General features: G+C 40.0%; 1 protein-coding gene across 1 annotated transcript in view; it reads right to left on the bottom strand.

Annotated features, from left to right (window-relative positions):
- CBLB (Cbl proto-oncogene B) overlaps positions 1-18,830 on the bottom strand; it is a 198,054-nt gene that overhangs the window by 97,441 nt on the left and 81,783 nt on the right. Inside the window, exon 4 of the mRNA XM_077821171.1 lies at positions 7,238-7,384. Coding sequence (XP_077677297.1) covers positions 7,238-7,384 — 147 coding nt within the window. The remainder of the gene's footprint in view (positions 1-7,237; positions 7,385-18,830) is intronic.

The following is an 18,830-nucleotide window of genomic DNA, read 5'->3' as shown; positions in this document are numbered from 1 at the left end:
TTGCTGCAGACCTGACTGTATCTGGATAATCACCTCTGGTCTTCCTCTCATCTGAGGCGCCCACCAGAAGAACACATTCCCAGTGGAGACTGCCTTTCTATTTTCTCTGATAGAGTGACAGTAGTAATTGCATTTATAACAAATTGGTGGCATGAGGTCTGTTCTGGGCAGAGTAAAAGTTTTGTTTTAGACATCTTATTGAAACTGCTTTTTATATAAGCATTTGCCCCAAGGGTAGGGTTATTCAGGATTCCAAGATATATCATACTCTAAAACGCCAAGCCAAGCTTCCTCCAAGCCATTTGAAGGATTAGAGCTCAGCAAGTAATTCACAACAAATAATTTAACAGATGGATTTAGCTTCTTTTTCTGCTCATGGAATATCCAAGAGCAAACTGGGATTTTCCTCAAACTTTTTAAGTATTTGCATGTTTTGCTTAAAAGAACCAACAACTATGGATTAAAAAAAAATTATCTCCGTGAACATTCAACGTGCAATATCTGAGCTGCACTGGTCAGATGTGCACATGCCATTGTTTCTTCTCTCTCGAAGTAGAGGAGCTCAGAAGCATCTGTGGTGTGAATATGTATGTGTGTAACTTGGAAACTGACATTCTGCCAACATCCGTGCCAGTACAACTCTCTCAGAAATGCTGCAGAATGCGAACACAAAAGGGGCATGACTGTCCAAAGTGAATTTATTTAAAAATTCAAGCAGTCACCCAGATCTAAACAAAAAATTCTTTGAATGTTTGAGGAAACTGATGTGGGTTTCAGTTTATCATTACTGAACACAGCTTTCTTAGAATATTGCTCCAAACACCCTCCAGTATGAAAAATGGACCTCATGCTTCCTTTGGTTCTGAAGCCCAGAGCAAACAACCGTACAAGTCAATTCAAAAAAAGGCCTGAGAAGATCAGTCACAAGGGGGAAAAAGCACTTCTGCTCCACCATGCCATCCCATTCTATACAACAGTTACAATAATGACCCCATGTGTCAGAAGTACAACTGAAGCCTAACACAGGAGGGTAGGGAAGGGAAAGGAGGGTGAGGCTCTGGGAATAAAGAAGGAGCAAAGGAGTACGTATACCTTGCCTAAGCAGACTCTCTTTGGAGACTACAGGTTAGTATTTCCTGAGGCAGCACATATCTGTACAGAGCTGCCTACACACCATGGCTTCATTAGTGAACAATGGGTTCCAAACACCCACAGTCATCAAGGACCACAACCATCTGTGGGCATGCATGATCTGGAACAGCAAGGGGCTGGAAAAAAAGAGCTTTCTATTTTATGTGGGGTCACCCCACATTTCTCCAAATTCCTTTCTCTGTCTGTATCAGGGATTGCAACACACGCTATCAGGGATCCAAGTTAGGCCTTCCGCAAAGTCAGTCTCAGATCACTGTGTTTTTCTGGCCATACTCCTGTTCCATTTGAAAGTATTTGGGGAACCCATGTTAGTGGCTGATCTACTAATTCAGTACAAAGGTTTTTTGTTTGTTTGTTTTTTTTTAAAAGGTCAGGAAGAGGCAGTGCTAGCTGCCTCCATGCTAATTTACATGAACATGGCTGCAACAAGGAATCCACCCCATCACACAGAACTGACTGCTATAGGCCTAGTGACATCAAGACCTTAGTGCAATGACTGACTGTGAAATGGCATAACAAACCTAGTCATACTTGCTCAAGGCTTGTCTCTCTGGTTCCAAACACCATCATTAAGATCATCTTTCTGCCCCATTATTTTGACCATGTCAACCCTTTGAGCCCCTGCACTGGCTCAACTTTCCCCATTGTGTCATATAAAAGATTCTGATCCTTACATTTAAGCTCCTTCATTACTTAGTCCTGATCTATAATTGTCTTTATTATTTAATGTGCTACAAACCTTCCACTCACTTTGGTACATGGAGGATGGCAGCCTCCATTTCCTATTTGCCTGTTTCTCCCACAAACATCTTCACACATTCTTCCATGCAGAAGTCTTTCGTGGGCCTTTATCTGGCCACTGTCATTTGGCAGTTTCCTTTAGGAATCACAGAAGTGGATTTTGAGGAGGGATTTGAAAGAGGAGGGAAATTAATGCAATGACCTCAATGAATAAATCTGTTAAACCCGGTCTTCCTTCAAATACTCCCGTGAGACCTACTTCTGTGGTGCCTAAGGGAAACTGTCAACTGATGATGGCTAGATAAATAGTCAGTAGGAACTTCTAATAGTTATCTTAGCTATTAATGTATTTTTAATTAAACAATTTGAAACCATCTGGCTGTGCACATAGCTGGCTGTAAATTCTGAAGGAAGACAAGCATGCTCTGATGCATATATTGGTAACCTGCAGAATGTGCCTTAAAGTATTTGTAGCGGCCCTGATGGTTGTAAAAGAATGAGCGCAGCAACACGTGTTCTTGGAAAAACAACAGTGCTTATTATAGAGCAACAAAATAAAAAGTTTCCAATTCATTTGGAAAGAGCAGTCAAAGAGAAAAATAAGTGTTCAGCACAGACTGGATGCCAGGAATTGATCTTTGAGAATTTACTGTACATTCACATTAAAAAAATAAAAAGCAGCATGTCCCTTACTTTGCTGCTAGACAAAGCCCAAAAGGCACAAAAATCTAAAGAGCAGGCCTAGGACATAATGGATCATGACTTTTGTTAAAGCTTCATTTATTTTTCAAAATTTAGTCAGAAAAAAAACCGTACAAAACAAGGCGGGATTGTGGGATGGTTTCCAATTGTTTTTTCAGAGAAACTCGAAAATGTTTATATTTGTATTCTGAAAAATCATAACATGATCAGCTATAAACAAAAGAAATAATTGCATCTCTCTGCTCAGGGACACAAAAAACATAACAATTATTTCCATGTTTCTCATTTTAACCGCTTATTATTTATCTAGGAGCCAAATCTCAAGGTAATTTACTTAGTGTTTACCTGAGCAAACTCCCATTGTCCTCAGAATAAGGACTGAGTAAAAATGAGTAGAAGATCTCTGGATAAGGTGTTCTATGAATTATGCACATACCAGAACCCTCGTATGTATCTGACATCCCTAATTCAGGAAGGCAATTAAATAGATGCTTACCATGAAGCATGTGCATAAGTGCTGCTCTGAATAGTGCCGTTTTCCTAAATTTTAGTTTGTTTAAACAAAAAATAAGATTTTTGTTCAAGAAGTTATTGGAGTTTTTCCCTCTGCAATTAGAATCTCACTCGCAACGTGCTCTATTTAAAAGTGCTGATGCAAAAGGAGTTTGACACAGAAGGTCAATGAACCAGTATCCATCAAGGCAGCTGTATCTAAGTTGAAGCAACATACTAATATGCTTACAATGCATATATGTCTGTAATAGTTCTGAAGGGCACCTTACTGAAGTTGGATATATGGGCCAAAATTTTCAGACCTAGGTGCCTAAAGTTAGGCTTTTAAATCTGTATTTGGAAACCTAAATGTGTAGACTGTTTTTCCACAGGTCCTGGAGCTCCCACTGACTTAAATGGGATTTTGGGTGGCCAGCAACCGTGAAAAATCCTATCACTTTTACTGACGTCTCTAAGGCCCCAATCCTGTCCCTTTGTTTTTTAGAGGTAGAATTTTGATCACATGTAGATCCCCATTCACTTCAGTGGGGTTCAGCATTGACACAGGAATCTGACAGGAGGGAGCCAATAGCAGAATTGGGACCTAAATTTATGTCTATGGGGCCAAACTTCAGCAGGCAGGTTTGAATATACTATCTATATTTGAGCAATTAATTCAATATTGAACATATTTACCAGTATGAACACTGGAGATTTCATCATTTATTACATCTCGTCCAACACCCTAAAGCTTGAAGTATGCACTATGTCTAAGAAAGGGATAAGTAAGTATTTGCAGACCAATTTGTCAAAACACGCCCACCTTAAAAGGATGTGATCCCCAAAGGCATATCAGTGTGTGATACTCAGTGAATTAAAAGACAATTCATGCCTTAAAGGCTTCAGGCATTTCATTTCATAAAGAGATTAAATGGTGATGCAAGACAATAACTTTTACTCATCTATATATTCAACATTCATGCTGTTACATGCTTTACAGTTACTTAAACACAATTAACTAAATCTGGGTGAATGCCAAGCATGCTGAGCGCAAATTAACTGTTTACTACTGAGAAGTGAGGTTGTTAATCATGGGCAAGTGGCAGGTTCTTAAAAAGTCAGCCTACTAAAAATAGCAACTACTTATTGAGGTCTGTCTATGCTTGACACCATGCAAAATATAACACACATGGTCCAAGCCCCAAGAAATTTACAGTTGAAATTAGAATCCACCTGGAAAGGTGGTTTTTTTGTGTTTTTTTTTTTTAAATAGAGAAATTAGATCACCAGGAAAGTGTGGCACAAACAGAGGTATGAAGACAAGAGACAAGAAGGAGAAGAGAGGCACTAAGTCAGCTGGCTCAGGAAAAGCAGAGAAAGAGGAGGGGTCAGAAGGAAATGAACAAGCCAAGGGTGAACTTCAGAGTTGGATTTAGATTTATGGTTGCGATCTGTAAGTATTCAGCAAAGAAATGGATGTTGCAGCCAGAACAGGTAAAGTTACCCAAGGATAGCACGAAAAAGAGGAAGGGACCAAGGATCAAACTCTAAGGATAACTAAGAAAAGAAGGACACACTAAATGAAAAGTAGAAGATGTGTGGGCATTTAAAAAACTTGATATTTACAACTTGGTGTTTTTAATTGACTTTTTTTATTTTTTTTAAAAAGGGTGCTCTATCACAAGAGATTTTAAGTAACATGCCCTGAGCCTTTGACAATAAAAATCCTTAAAAAAAATACATTTTTTTCTGACCCTTGATGATGTTTTGAAAGATCTTTTGAGCAGGGCCAATGGCAGCATAAAACATGCTCAGGTTCACTTCTCTTAACAAAAAGAAAAAGGAGTACTAGTGGCACCTTAGAGACTGACCAATTTATTTGAGCATAAGCTTTCGTGAGCTACAGCTCACTTCATCGGATGCATCCGATGAAGTGAGCTGTAGCTCACGAAAGCTTATGCTCAAATAAATTGGTCAGTCTCTAAGGTGCCACTAGTACTCCTTTTTCTTTTTGCGAATACAGACTAAACACGGCTGCTACTCTGAAACTTCTCTTAACAAAGAAGATCAAGAGATGGCTTGATCAGGAATTGATCAGAAATAAATACCTATATGGGGACACGATTTCAGATAGAGGACTATTTATTTTAGCAGGCAAAGCCTAATGAGATCCACTGGCTGGAAGCTGAAATTAGACAAAAGTCAGATGAGAAGTAAGGGGCAATTTAACAGCAAGTGTAATTAAACACTAGAACCATTACCTAGGGCCATGGTGGACTATCCATCCTTTGAAGTGTTTTAAATCAAGACTGGGTGTCTTTTTTAAAAGACATGCCTTAGCTCAAGTAGAGATTAAAGGCTTGACTCAGGAATTGCTTGGTGAAATGCTATGGCCTGTGTTATGCAGGAAGTCAAACTAGATGATCATAATGGTCCCTTGTGACCTTAAAAAACCAAAAACACAAACAAAAAAAACTTTATGAATCTCGCCAACCTTTTTCTGTTCCTGCCATTATAAAAGTGTTTTGTAATAAATACTGATAATGAAGGCGTGACAAGACTGTATCACATTCATCTACAGCCTGCATAAAGTCCACAAAGTATTTTTAAAATGTTACAATTTGTGTTTGAAGTGCTCTATTTAGTTGCCAGTTTTTTAAACAATCCTGTATGCTCACAATACCCTCCTTGTACAGTGTATTCTTCTAAAAACTTGCTTCTTTCATTAAGCCTCCCAGAACTCATCTACACAGATATGTTGTTTCCATCTATTCCTGCACTTTAACTGTTATTCCACATGTCATATCAGAGTTGGACTCTAAGGTCCTCAGTACAGGGACTCCATCTTAACGTATTTGTAAAGTAGCACACATATTCAAGAAACCAAATATAGTCAAACGTTACTAATCTGAGAGTATGCGTTAGGCAGTAAACTTGTTCATTGAAAATGTAGCAATATGGGCAGGGAACATCAGATTCAGTTAAAGTTCCTAATTCAGTCTATGGTAAATCTCTTGTAGCAGGACATGTAGGCAAGAACAATATACATCATACAATGCATTGTGGTTTTGCTTATCTTAAACATATCTTAAAATTCACCCTAGACGTAATGGCCCATAAAAAATGATAAACTGTATTTATTCTACTCCAAGAGTATCCATTAACCTAAAAAATATGGTTTAGACAATCTTTGGAGTGCCAGTATCTAATTAAGGTGAAACTATCTTTTTCTGACTGTATGGAGTAAGTGCCTTTTAGTTTACTAGACGGATAGAAAATATTTCTGGAGTGACAAGACAGCAGCTTCTTACTCTCACCTTCAAGGACCTAAATCATCTCACCTCCACCCACGTATCTTCTCTCATTTTGACAAATTTAGCTGCAGGTGTTTGCAGGATCAGAACCAAAGTATTCATATTCACCTTCAAATTTAATTTCTCAGATGTAGAAGAGTGATGAAATAACTTAACACACTGTGGTCAATGTTTAAGTGAAAATAATTCCTTAAACTGAAATGAAAGGGATTATGGACAGGAGTAAGTGTGCTGTTTTCAGGATGGGGCCTCTAATGTTACACTGGTTAGCAGAAGAGGATTTCGAGACAAGTACTGGTTTTAGTCAGATTAGAGACTACTGTAATTTATATTCCTATCTTGCTTGAAAATTTGGTCCTAGCTTACGTTACTTTCCAAATTTAAAATTTTGCTTAACACACGGAAGGACAAACTGGAAATGGAAACCAACAGGAAAGTGAAAAGCAGACAGGACTTGTTTATGGGATTTGGAGAAAAGGATCAAAATTCGTATTAATTTTAAGAAAAGAAAAAAAAATTGCATCATGGGTTTTGCACCTTCTACAGCAACACAATTTGAAAGACTAAAAGGAAAACAAAACTTTCTTCCTAATTTTCCCTTCACGCCATCCATAGTTCATTTTTCTTTACATGTATTTTACCTACAGAAGAGAACTACTGCACCCAACCTTTACTTCTTGAAACTAAATAACCATAAAGAAACTAAATGCGAAATCATTATGGCAACTCTGGCAAAAAAACATTATATCTATTCTATTTGCATTATTTAAAACAGTACTTCTCTGTATGCATGTTATAAGACAGAATTCACAATCCTTCTAACCAGCAATACTTACTTGTCTCCAAAAAATTTTCTCCAGAACTCTGCAGCATCTGCTTTTGTGATACGAAAGTTGTCACCCTGGAATTGGCCATTAGGAAAGATTGCTTTGATTTCTGCCAGCATGTGGCTGAAGATCAGCGACAGCTTTGTAAGGTTTCGCCTGCAATTATAAGAAAAAGAAAGAGGGAAAACCTTAAAACCATTAATAGGTCTTTCAACTTGTGTTTATTTAAGGTGTTTGTACTATCGGGTGATAAAAGGGAAACAAAGAACCCCCAATTCAAGCCCCAGTAAATAAGTGACTAACACGTTTTATTATTTTTTCATATTTAAAATGTATTTGCAATGCAAGTATTCACATACGTTCCACTGACAATTTATACTTAGCTTTAAGCTACAACTTTCAAAAATGGAATAGAATTTGATTCTGTTTAGCACCTGTTTGTGATAGTTCATGGGAATCTCAAAGTTCTTTAATCAATAGAACAGTTAAACTTGTATATATCTTAGGATTGCCTACAAGCCCCATCCTTGTACTGTTTAATTGCTGATTATTAGACAACTACTATGGACTTGGATAATCACTAAATACATTTTCATGTGTGACGTACCACCTTTCAATCCAGAAGCGTAAGGACAGTGTTAATTGTCCACTCTATCACATCCCACTTATTCTGCCTAACGCTTTTATTCTCTTGATTCTCTTCAACTTTTCTTTATTGCAGATGCTTCCTATTTCTTGTTTTCTTTAACATGCCTCCTCTAGTGTTAATGTTTCCTTCAAGTTTTCAGTGGCAAACAAAATCAAGACTTTTGCTACTAGTTCACTTCTATAAATTTTCAGGCTTCACATCAGTTCGTTACTAACAGCAATTTAGTTTCAGTGACAAAAAATCCCATTTAGTGTAGTAAAAAGAACAATGCATCCTTCAACTCAGATATCCTTTCTGGTGAAAGAGTTTGTGAGAAGAGGCTTTGGGAAGAAAGAAAAGGAGTACTTGTGGCACCTTAGAGACTAACCAATTTATTTGAGCATGAGCTTTCGTGAGCTACAGCTCACTTCATCGGATGCATACCGTGGAAACTGCAGTAGACATTATATACACACAGAGACCATGAAACAATACCCCCTCCCACCCCACTGTCCTGCTGGTAATAGCTTATCTAAAGTGATCATCAAGTTGGGCCATTTCCAGCACAATTCCAGGTTCTCACCCTCCGCCCCCCCCCACACAAACTCAGGCTCCTGCTGGTAATAGCCCATCCAAAGTGACCACTCTCTTCACAATAGAGAGAGTGGTCACTTTGGATGGGCTATTACCAGCAGGAGCGTGAGTTTGTGGGGGCGGAGGGTGAGAAAACCTGGATTTGTGCTGGAAATGGCCCAACTTGATGATCACTTTAGATAAGCTATTACCAGCAGGACAGTGGGGTGGGAGGGGGTATTGTTTCATGGTCTCTGTGTGTATATAATGTCTACTGCAGTTTCCACGGTATGCATCCGATGAAGTGAGCTGTAGCTCACGAAAGCTCATGCTCAAATAAATTGGTTAGTCTCTAAGGTGCCACAAGTACTCCTTTTCTTCTAGCTAAGAAAGAGACAGGGTTTTTAAGGCCTCAGGGCCAGCCCAGATATGTAGCAGATAAGCAGATGTATCTGGATACATTTTTGCATCTAATTTATCTTTAAAAATTAAGGCAAGAACCATTTTTAACTACACAAGTTAAAACCTCCCTTACAACTCTATAGTGCTGCAAGCAATTAAACCAAAACATAATAAAATGTTTACTATTTTGTAATTGCTTGTAGCTTTTTTTTTTCAAGAGAAAAATTCAAAGTTACTTAAGTTACAAAGTTCCTTTTTAGATACATGAGAAGTACAATTGATGAAGTTACCCATGACAAAATAAATATTTTTCAGAATAGGGAAAAGTATATTTTCCCTGCTCACCTAACTCAAATAGCTGAAGTGATTTCCCAAAGCCTTCCCAAAAGGAAATGCAACTTACGACTGAAAATAAACATGGAAAATTTCAGCCCAAATAGAAGAATACTGAAGAACTCATGAGCAACTGAAAACAGAGAGTTAGAAAGGAAGCTGAATTGAAGCTTTTTCTATAGGTTTTGCTATCAGGAAAGCTATGATAAAAAGAATTACAACAAAACCACAAGTCTTTAAAAAAAAAAAGTGTAATTAATATACTGCATTGCCTCCCCCACCCCGCCAAATGGCTGTGGGGTTAGCTCTTCGGCAGTCTTTAATTAATCTAGTAAAAATCAGATGCCTATAATTCGGGTGTCCAACTGTTTCTTATTTTCTGGATTTGTTCCCCTCCACCTCCCCCACTCTCTGTTTCCTTTGTTCTTTTTAATTAGGCCCATATGTTCTTTATTTTTAAATCTCAGGACTCAGGCCTGAAACACAGTGCAAGCAACCACAATCTTACAGTGACTTTTCAATCACCAGGGTCCACCTCAGACTAACTTATATTTTTTAAGTCACGTTCTCCTTCCACTTCCCATCTGCTCTCCACATCTGGAGGACTGTTGCCCATACCATTACAGATTCAACCAGTTCGGGAAGACCTAACTGGACAGTTAGTTTGGCATGGTCAAACAGTGCATTGATTTCAATAGGACAAGGTGCACTGAAAGTGAGGCAAGTGATAAAGTATCATGCTGAACACGGGCCAAGTATTAGTGTCTGTTCTATGATCAGGCAGCCATTTGAATTATACAACAGTGGCTCTGCCCTACAAACAACTCAGCTACAAAAAAATTGGGGAAGTAGTCAGAGGCATTATTTTCAAAGGAAAAAGTTCTTCTTTGGTTTCATTGAAAATATATTAATGCCCATCTCTTATTTAGTGTTTTCATCAGTAGACCTCAAGCACTTTACAGGGGGAGGCAAGTATCATTATCCTCATTTTAAAGATGGGGGAAACTGAGGCATGGGGCAGTGAAGTGACTCTCTCAAGATCAAGCAGGCCAATGAGAGAGCCAGGAATGGAACTTGAGCCTACTAGACCATGCTGACACCTACGCATTTTCTATCTATCTGTCTGATATCCATAATGAAGCCTCCCGAAAACCTGAAGTTGTTATTGGTTAAAGTTATAAAGCTTCATATTTTTACTGAAATAGATTGGACATAGTTAATAAGTAACATGGATATGGTGAATTACTTAAACTGAGAACTAATCATCTGTAAGTATTATTTTAAAAATATACTTACAGATCATTATTATTAATCAGTGGCTAAGTCACTGAGTTCCAATTTCATAAAATAAACTTTTGAAGCACAATTAGTGCAACAGGTACTTAATACATATTCTACAGAAAATCTATAGCAGATAGCGGCAGCCCTGCTGAACCACTAGAAATCACAATTGACTGGGAGAGTCTCCAGGATCGACTGGTTGGTGACCACTGGCCTAAGCTAAGGCATGCTCCCTGTCTGCCCCAACGCCACACCGCTCCCAGAAGCGGCCAGCACGCCCTTGCGGCCCCAGGGCGGGCGCTCTGCACACTGCTCCTGCCTGCAAGCCCCGCCTCCGCAGCTCCCATTGGCCGGGAACAGAGAACTATGGACAATGGGAGCTGCAGGGGACGGTGCCAGTAGAGAGGGGTAGCACGCAGAGCCACATGGCCCCCCCCAGGGGCTGCAGAGGAGCGTTGGCTCCTTCCGGGAGCGGCATGGGGCCGGGGCAGGAAGTGAGCCTAAGTCCCGCTACACCATCTACCGGGAGCCGCCTGAGGTAAGTGCCGCCCGGCAGGAGCCCATACCCCAATCCCCCTCCCGGAGTCAGCACTCCGAACCACCTACTGCACCCCAAGCCTCTGCCCCAGTCCTGAGCCCCCTCCCAGAGCCAGCATCCCAACACTGTCCCAACCCGGAGCCCCCTCCTGCACCCAAACTCCCTCCCCAGAGCTTACACCCCTCACCTCCTCCTGCACCCCAACCCCCTGCCCCAGGCTCAGGCCAGAGCCCCCTCCCACACTGTGAAGCCCTCGGCCCCAGCTCAGAGCATCAACGGTTGCTTTTCCCTAATCTTTGGGGAGGGGCCCTCTCCCAGCAGAATTTAGAGCTGCTCTAAATCATGATCAGTTGCACAGTCCCCCTAACAGGCTCTATTACAGCAGGGGATTGCCAGAGTGTAGCAGAACTCCAGCCATTACTTCACTGCTATGCTCCCAATATGCCCCCTATGTGGTGGCCAGAAGGAAAGAGGCACCACAAAGCCAAGTATGCAGATTCTACATCTTCTGGGGATTCCTCTATGCTAGGGGAATAGCTGAATAGAATGGCTTTCTGCCTGCCTTATACCACCAATGCAGCCCTCAGTCGATGGATCAGGTGGCCAGAATCTTGCCTATGGTGTTTATATTTGATGGATCAGAAGCTAAACCTAAGATAGGGGGTGTAATGTGTTATCTAAGGGTGGTGTATGGAAGTAAGACTGAACTTTAGTGCTTCTTGTTTTCTTCTCTGGGGGTGCAATTCACCTTGATTTGAAAAATCTGTTACCACCTCATCCCCCCCATAAGAGCTGCACATAGGATCTCCCTGTAGAGTGGCTTTAGCGAAGTGGCTGTGCACTCCCTGAATGCTGTGGGAAGGCTCTCCGTGACAGCCAAGTAGTCACACTGGTGTAGTACTAAGTGCAGACGAGAAAAGAGATTTCAAATCCACATTTATGTGGCTCCAGAAGTAACTGGCTTGCAGGTCTACAACTACCATTTAAGCATACAGGCACCCTGGTACTGGCTTGGAGGTGTTAATTTCCTCTCCTGGACTATCCCACACTCCACTTGTATAGAGCCTAAATATCCCTGCTTTTTGTGAGTGCAGTGAATTTTACCCTGGATGCAAATGTCTTTTCTTCTTTCAGGAACTGAAGTTGTGGTGATGGCTGGAAAACTGAACTGTCATCTTATAAACAGAGCACAATTCATTATAATACATGACTGCAGTACCCCTGCATTAATTAGGGTTAATAAACCATAGTGTAAGGAAGACTGTCCAGTCCCCTAATCACTAGACTGATTCCAAAGACCTGTTTTCATTTCCCAGCTCAGCTACAAATGTCCTGTGTGACACTGGGCAAATCACTTGGTTTTTAATACATCCCTACTTCACAGGGTGTTGTGAAGATAAAAATCTATTAAGGATTGTGAGGTAAGCAGATGCTAAGGGCCCAAATATTGAACTATTTTAATAATTAACTGGTGTAGGAGATAACACTTGGGTTGTTAAGTTCTCTAAAGATCCAGACTTCTTTCCAAAGTCCCAAATTCAAACAGGAATCCCATATTGTACTTCACAGAAGGCACAATGCAAGTGAGGACATGACAGGATGCCTATTCTACAAGCACTACACTGGCACACCTGCTGCCCTTCACCCACACTGCTGTAGCCCTGTAGCATACACTTATAACAGCGACAGAGGGGTTTTCCATCACTGCAGTAAATCCACCCCCTCGAGAGACAGCAGCAAGGTAGATGGAAGAATTCTTCTTTTGACCTAGCGGTGTCTATACTGGGGGTGAGGTTGAACTAACTACATTACACAGGGTATGACATTTCTCACAGCCCTCACTGATGTAGCTAGGTCAAGCTAAGTTTTAGGTGTAGACCAAGTAATCCATGGCAGAACAGAGGAAACCATGATGCAGGAAGGGATCACATCCTTTTTTCTGGATTGCCACACTGAAATCAGAAGTACAAATTTCAAACATCTTATACCAGAAAAGAGTTACTCCGTGGTGACACTTAGGAATATCTTGCCACTAATTAATTGTATATAGGCCACATGACTCACTCCTTCCCTTATCTGCCACCTGCCAACACCTACTGTAGATGCAAATACTCCTCCACTGGGTCAACCTGACCTCCAACGCATAGACAATTAGACTTTTCCATTCCCAGTTCAGGCTGAGTTTCCACAGCCCACCTGAACCCACCCAGTATCTTCAACTTCTACAGAGAGACAGAGTGCCCTAAAGCATTGACACAGTCAATGAGCATTCTGGAAACAGGTTTTGACAAAAACCCTGTATGCTGCAGTAAAGGCTGTCTTTTGTTCACATTGAACATATACATCTAGCTATAGATTACCATCTGAAAATTTGACCCTCCATAGGTTGTGTTCCAGCACAATCAAGGGCTATGTATGGTGGTCAATGGAGCTCTGCTGACTTACACCAATCGAGGATCTTCTCCAGAGACTACACTTTTTTTTCCCATTTCTAACTGCAAAAGTATATAAATGTTCAAAGCAATTAACATACACTATGAAGCAATTGCTTGTCAGAAGCAGTTTTCTAAAACAAAGCCATCTGAGAGGTATACACTTCAGCCCAGAAGGAATTTTCATCACTCCATTGTAATCATTTGAAAATAGGGCTTAATAAAGAAAATATTATGGTATGTTAACCGTAATAGCTAGCAAGTAATAAAGATTTTTGAAGAGAAGTTCTACCCCTCAGTTTCTATAAAATAGGAAATTTAAGCATGCCTGGCATGGAACAACATTAAAAACTAGGCTGTGCCAACATTTTATTTTATTTTATGGGAGGTGGTGCGGTCTGGCTGACTTGGAGTTGGAAGACCTGGGTTCCATTCGTGGTCCTGCCACTGATCTGCTGTATGTTTGATAAACTAGTACACTTTTGTGCCTCTGCTTCCCAGTCTGTGAAATGGGAATAATGATAAACACTCTGAGATCTACAGAGAATACACTCATCAGTCATTAGATAGGACCATTATGTACATAAATATACAACACGAAGCAGAGGTCCCCATGTCTTACTCCATCTTTGTCATCGTTGAATGGCACATAAAATAAAATCAGACAATTTTTATTACAAAGACACATTGCAAATAAATTGAAACAAAACACATCTGCCTGCCTATTATTTTCTCTAGAGTCCATTCTTGTCACTTCTATGCAGAGAGCTTTTATTGTATGCTACCAGTTGTCTCTTGATTAAAGTAACTGCTCTGCCTCTCATTTTGAAATAAATGTCTGTATAGTCCTGGAGATCTCCAACCGTGTGCAAGAGAAGTCAGATTCTCTAAGAGGTATAACATGAATGACAGATTGTTTAATTTTGCAGTTACGTCATGCTGAAAATTAGATTACCATGAGATTGCTTCCTTTGAATCATTTAATAAATGATTTTTATCTTTGCACAAGAGTACATATTATTTGTTAGGCTGCAATCTGCCACAGTAAGTGATGTGATCACTCATGCTGACAGGTTTTCAAGTTCAAAAAATGCAACACAATTCCCCTTTCATAAGGAAAGCACCAGAGTGAAGTCTATTAGATCTAGAATGTCTTTAAATCAAGACTAATCAAACATTTTTTTGTAAATCATGTCTAAAACAGAAGTAGTTCAATCTACTATTAAAGAAAAAATAAGCCACTGTACAATATTTTTATTTAGAATACATACATACACTAAGAAAGCTCTTTTTTGAAGAGCATTCATAAGGTGAACTGATGATTTTTTTTTAAAACTCTACAATATAAAAAGCAAGCTGAAAAAGCTTGAAAATCCAAAGCGCACACAAAGCTCATTTTCCCATGATCAGTTATATTTAAAACAAACACTTCAGGTCTGCATGTTCCGGATACAGTAAGACTCACAGGATATTGCACTAAGCAACAGTAAGGGAGGAAGGATGGTCTTGGGGTTAGGGCACAGACCTGGGAGTCAGGATGGCTTGGGTTCTCTCTCCCTAGCTCTGCTATTCACCATCCCTGTGTGACCATGTATGTCACTTAGCTTTTGTTCCTCAGTTTCCCAATCTGTAAAGAGGGGATAACACTTCCTTATCTCGCAAAATCATTGACACACTTAATGAAGAGTTCAGTGTAAGTTTGAAAGCCTGTCTTTCACAAACAGAATCTGGTCAAATAAAAGATATTACCTCACCCACCTTTTCTCTCTTCATTAATATAGTATTTTTGGATGTTCCACTACCATGGTGATTAGAACCATAGACATGACAATAAAACTAACTGTGCCTTTTCTACAAATGTCTGAGTATCTCTTCCTTCCCCTTCAACCCCAAATTAACACATTTCTTCAATACTTGCCAGCTTTTCTCCTGCAAAGAATGAAATATGGTCTCCTTCTGACATGAGTGCCAGGCTGTCAATCACCAACTGCCAATGCTGTAAGGACTGCACTGGAGTTTATCCATAAATTATCTAGGATGAATGTCAGATGACATACATAATGGGGCTGCCACCATCTGTGATACCAGCCAGGAACATTTCACTTCCTGCAACCCGATGCCACTCTGACCCCAGCCTCATTCCTTCCTCCTACTCCCCTAGGACTTTCTTCTGGTCTTACAGACAGAAAATAAGTGGGGGGGGGGAAGGAGGGGACACAACACACAACAGGGGACAAAACCAGAAGGTGGACTAGTGTCCCATTCCATGTAATTGTAGATTATTGCTTGTGTGGGATACATCCTCTAATGTTAACAAATTAACCCTACTTAATGCACTGAAGGAAGTAAAAACAACTGAAGATCGCTTCCAGTATGCCCTGTGAGAAAAAATTGTTTCTAGCCTCTGGGGGGGGTCAGTTCAACTCTGGGATATGTGAAGAAATCACTTTTAAAAGCATGGGAAGGGAGGGAGCATGGTTCAGTATCTGAAGTATGGGTCTGGGAGTCAGAATAATTGGGGTTCAAATCCTAGTTCAGCCAAAACACCATGGGAAACTCATTTAACCTCTCTGTGCCTTAGTTTACCCATCTGTAAAGTGGAAATGAGAATACCTCCTTCCCTTGGGTAGTGTGAGGTTTAACAAACGAATAACTACACTGAGGACTTTGAATGAAAAGCACTGTGTAAATGTAAATTGTACTGTGTCATCTCATATATGCGTAACAAGTCATTTATACAGAAGTAATTACCATTTTTTTCATGAATCCTGGAAAAGCTGAGTTTGTGAATAACAGGAAAGAACTTACTCATACATTTATCCTCTGGGTAAATGCTTAGCCAGTGCTTTTCTGCCAAATGCTGAGAGAGCATCATACAATCCTCAGTGCTTGAAGAACTGGAAGTTTCCTAAGGGGGTGGGGGAGTGCTGAAACAAAAGAAGTTGCTCACCATTGTTACCTCACACCTTCATTCTTCCTCTCATAATTTTAAAACAAATTTTAAAGCCTCCCCTATTGGTATTCCTTCCCTTTTCTTATTTCTATAGGAGGAATGATGAAAAGAAAAAGCCAAAAAGAAAGAAACAAGGCAGGCAAAGAATGAAAATCCTTGCCATTGGAAACTCTTAGACCACAAGTACTACTTCTAGAGTACTGCTTCTTTCCTTAGCAGCTCTTCCCCTCTCTCCTCTTCTCCAGTCAGAAACTGCTGTGGTAAGTGTTTCTAGTTACCGATCAGGTCTTTTATCAGTGGACTATATTTGGGGTGCCTAAAAAGCAGCCACTCCAAACCCAAAATAAGCTGACCTTCGTTAGCAGTAAGCACTAAAGGTTCTCCTGAAGTCTGAGGCTGTGCAGCCCACAAGCCAAAAAGCCGATTACCCAGAGAGTAAACATTATGCGGCTCATCCAATACAAAAATTGAGGTTGTTGAGGCAGTGCCTAATGTATATATGCGAATAGGTCTCATTGCCACTATACCACAAGACTATCCATGGGATGACTGGGGTGCTACAAATAATACATACTACCAATATATTCTAGTCACGGCTGGCAGTACCACCTGTTAAGGTTGCCCAACACTTACCATTACAAGTCTCTGTTTTCAGTTACTTATAAGTTTGCCAGATTAGCAGCTCAAAAATTTTACAGGCCAGGTGTCTCCCTTAATAAATTTTTGGGGCAAAATTTACACCAAAATCTCTAAGTCATTTCCAAGAATGCAGCAAAGGTAAAGGAGCTTGCTGAGGATCTTGCCGGACCATTAATGCTGATTTTCAGTAAGTCTTGGTGCACAAGAAAGTTCCAGAAGAATGGAAGAAAGCTAATGTTGTGCCAATCTGTAAAAAGGATAAACAGAATGACCCAAGCAATTACAGAACCATCAGCCTGACATGGGTCACAGGCAAGATAATGGAGCAGTTGATATGGGACTTGATAAATAATTAACTAAAGGAGGGTCATGTAATTAATGCAAATCAACATGGGTTTATGGAAACTAGATCCTGTCGAAGGAACTTGATTTTTTTTTTGTTTGACAATGGTAATAGCGTTCACATAGTATACTTAGACTTCTGCAAGGTGGTTTGACTTGGTGCTAAAAAATTAGAGTGATATAAAATTAACATGGCACACATTAAATGGATTAAAAACTGGTTAACTGATCGTGTAAGTGGGGAATAGTCATTGATGTGATCTGTTTCCGGAGGGGTCCCACAGGGATCAGTTCTTAGTCTATACTATTAAACTTTTTTATCAATGAGCTGGAAGAAAACAAAATAATCACTGATAAAGTTTACAAACACCACAAAAATTGGGGGAGTGGTGAGTAATGGAGAAGAGGTCACTGATTTAGAGTGATCTAAATTGCTTGGTAAACTGGACATAAGCAAACAATATGCATTTTAATACAGCTAAATGTAAATGCATATATCTGGGAAGAAAGACTGTAGGCTATACTTACAGGATGGGGACTCTATCCTGGGAAGCAGTGACTAGAAAAGATTTGATGGGGTGGCTCCCAGTGTGATGCTGTGGCCAAAGGAGCTAATGCGATTCTGGGATGCATGACCAGGGGAATCTCAAGTAGGAGTAAAGAGGTTTTTTCACCTTTGTATTTGGCACTGGTGCGACTGCTGCTGGAACAGTGTCCAGTTCTGGTGTTCACAATTCAAAAAGGATGTTGATAAATGGGAGAGGATTCAGAGGAGACGCAAAAATAATTATTAGAAAGTATGCCTTACAGATACAGATTCAAGTAGCTCAAGCTATTTAGTTTAAAGAGAATATTAAGGGGTGACATGATTATAGCCTGTAAGTAACTTCAGGGGGACAAGTATTGAACAAGGAGCTCTTCAATTTAGCAGAGAAAGGTATAACAATGTCAGAAAGTTGAAGCTAGACAAATACAGACTGGAAATAAGGTGTATATTTTTAATGGTGAGAGTAACTAGCCATTGCAACACTTTACAAAGGGTTGTGGTTATCTATTACGACCATTTTTAAATCAAGACTAGATGTTTTTCTTTAAGATACACTCTAGGAATTACTTTGGGGATGTTGCATGACCCTTATACAAAAAGTCAGACTAGATTGCCACAATGGTCCCTTCCAGTCTCAAAAATCTATGAAAGTTTTTGAATCTATTAAAATCATTTTACAAAAAATCTGGGGAGGTTTTTGTTTGTTAGGGAGGGGGAGGAATTTAAGCTTTGCAGCAAGGACTTGAAGTTTGGCAGTTGGTGGCCTTTGTGTCAGGGGTGTGCCTTTTGCCATCCTTGACACAATATGCTCAAATCTGGTCAAATTTAGAAGCCCTTGAAAAACTGCAGTTCACACACACTCCGTAGAGACCTTCAGAGATTCCTTCCTGACTGAATGAGGAGTACTTGTGGCACCTTAGAAACTAAAATTTGG

Source organism: Eretmochelys imbricata, chromosome 1 (genome assembly GCF_965152235.1).
Source record: "Eretmochelys imbricata isolate rEreImb1 chromosome 1, rEreImb1.hap1, whole genome shotgun sequence".
In the NCBI taxonomy this organism is placed as follows: domain Eukaryota; kingdom Metazoa; phylum Chordata; order Testudines; family Cheloniidae; genus Eretmochelys; species Eretmochelys imbricata.
Note: the sequence above shows the minus strand (reverse complement) of the source record. Positions and strands in the feature narration are given on the sequence as shown.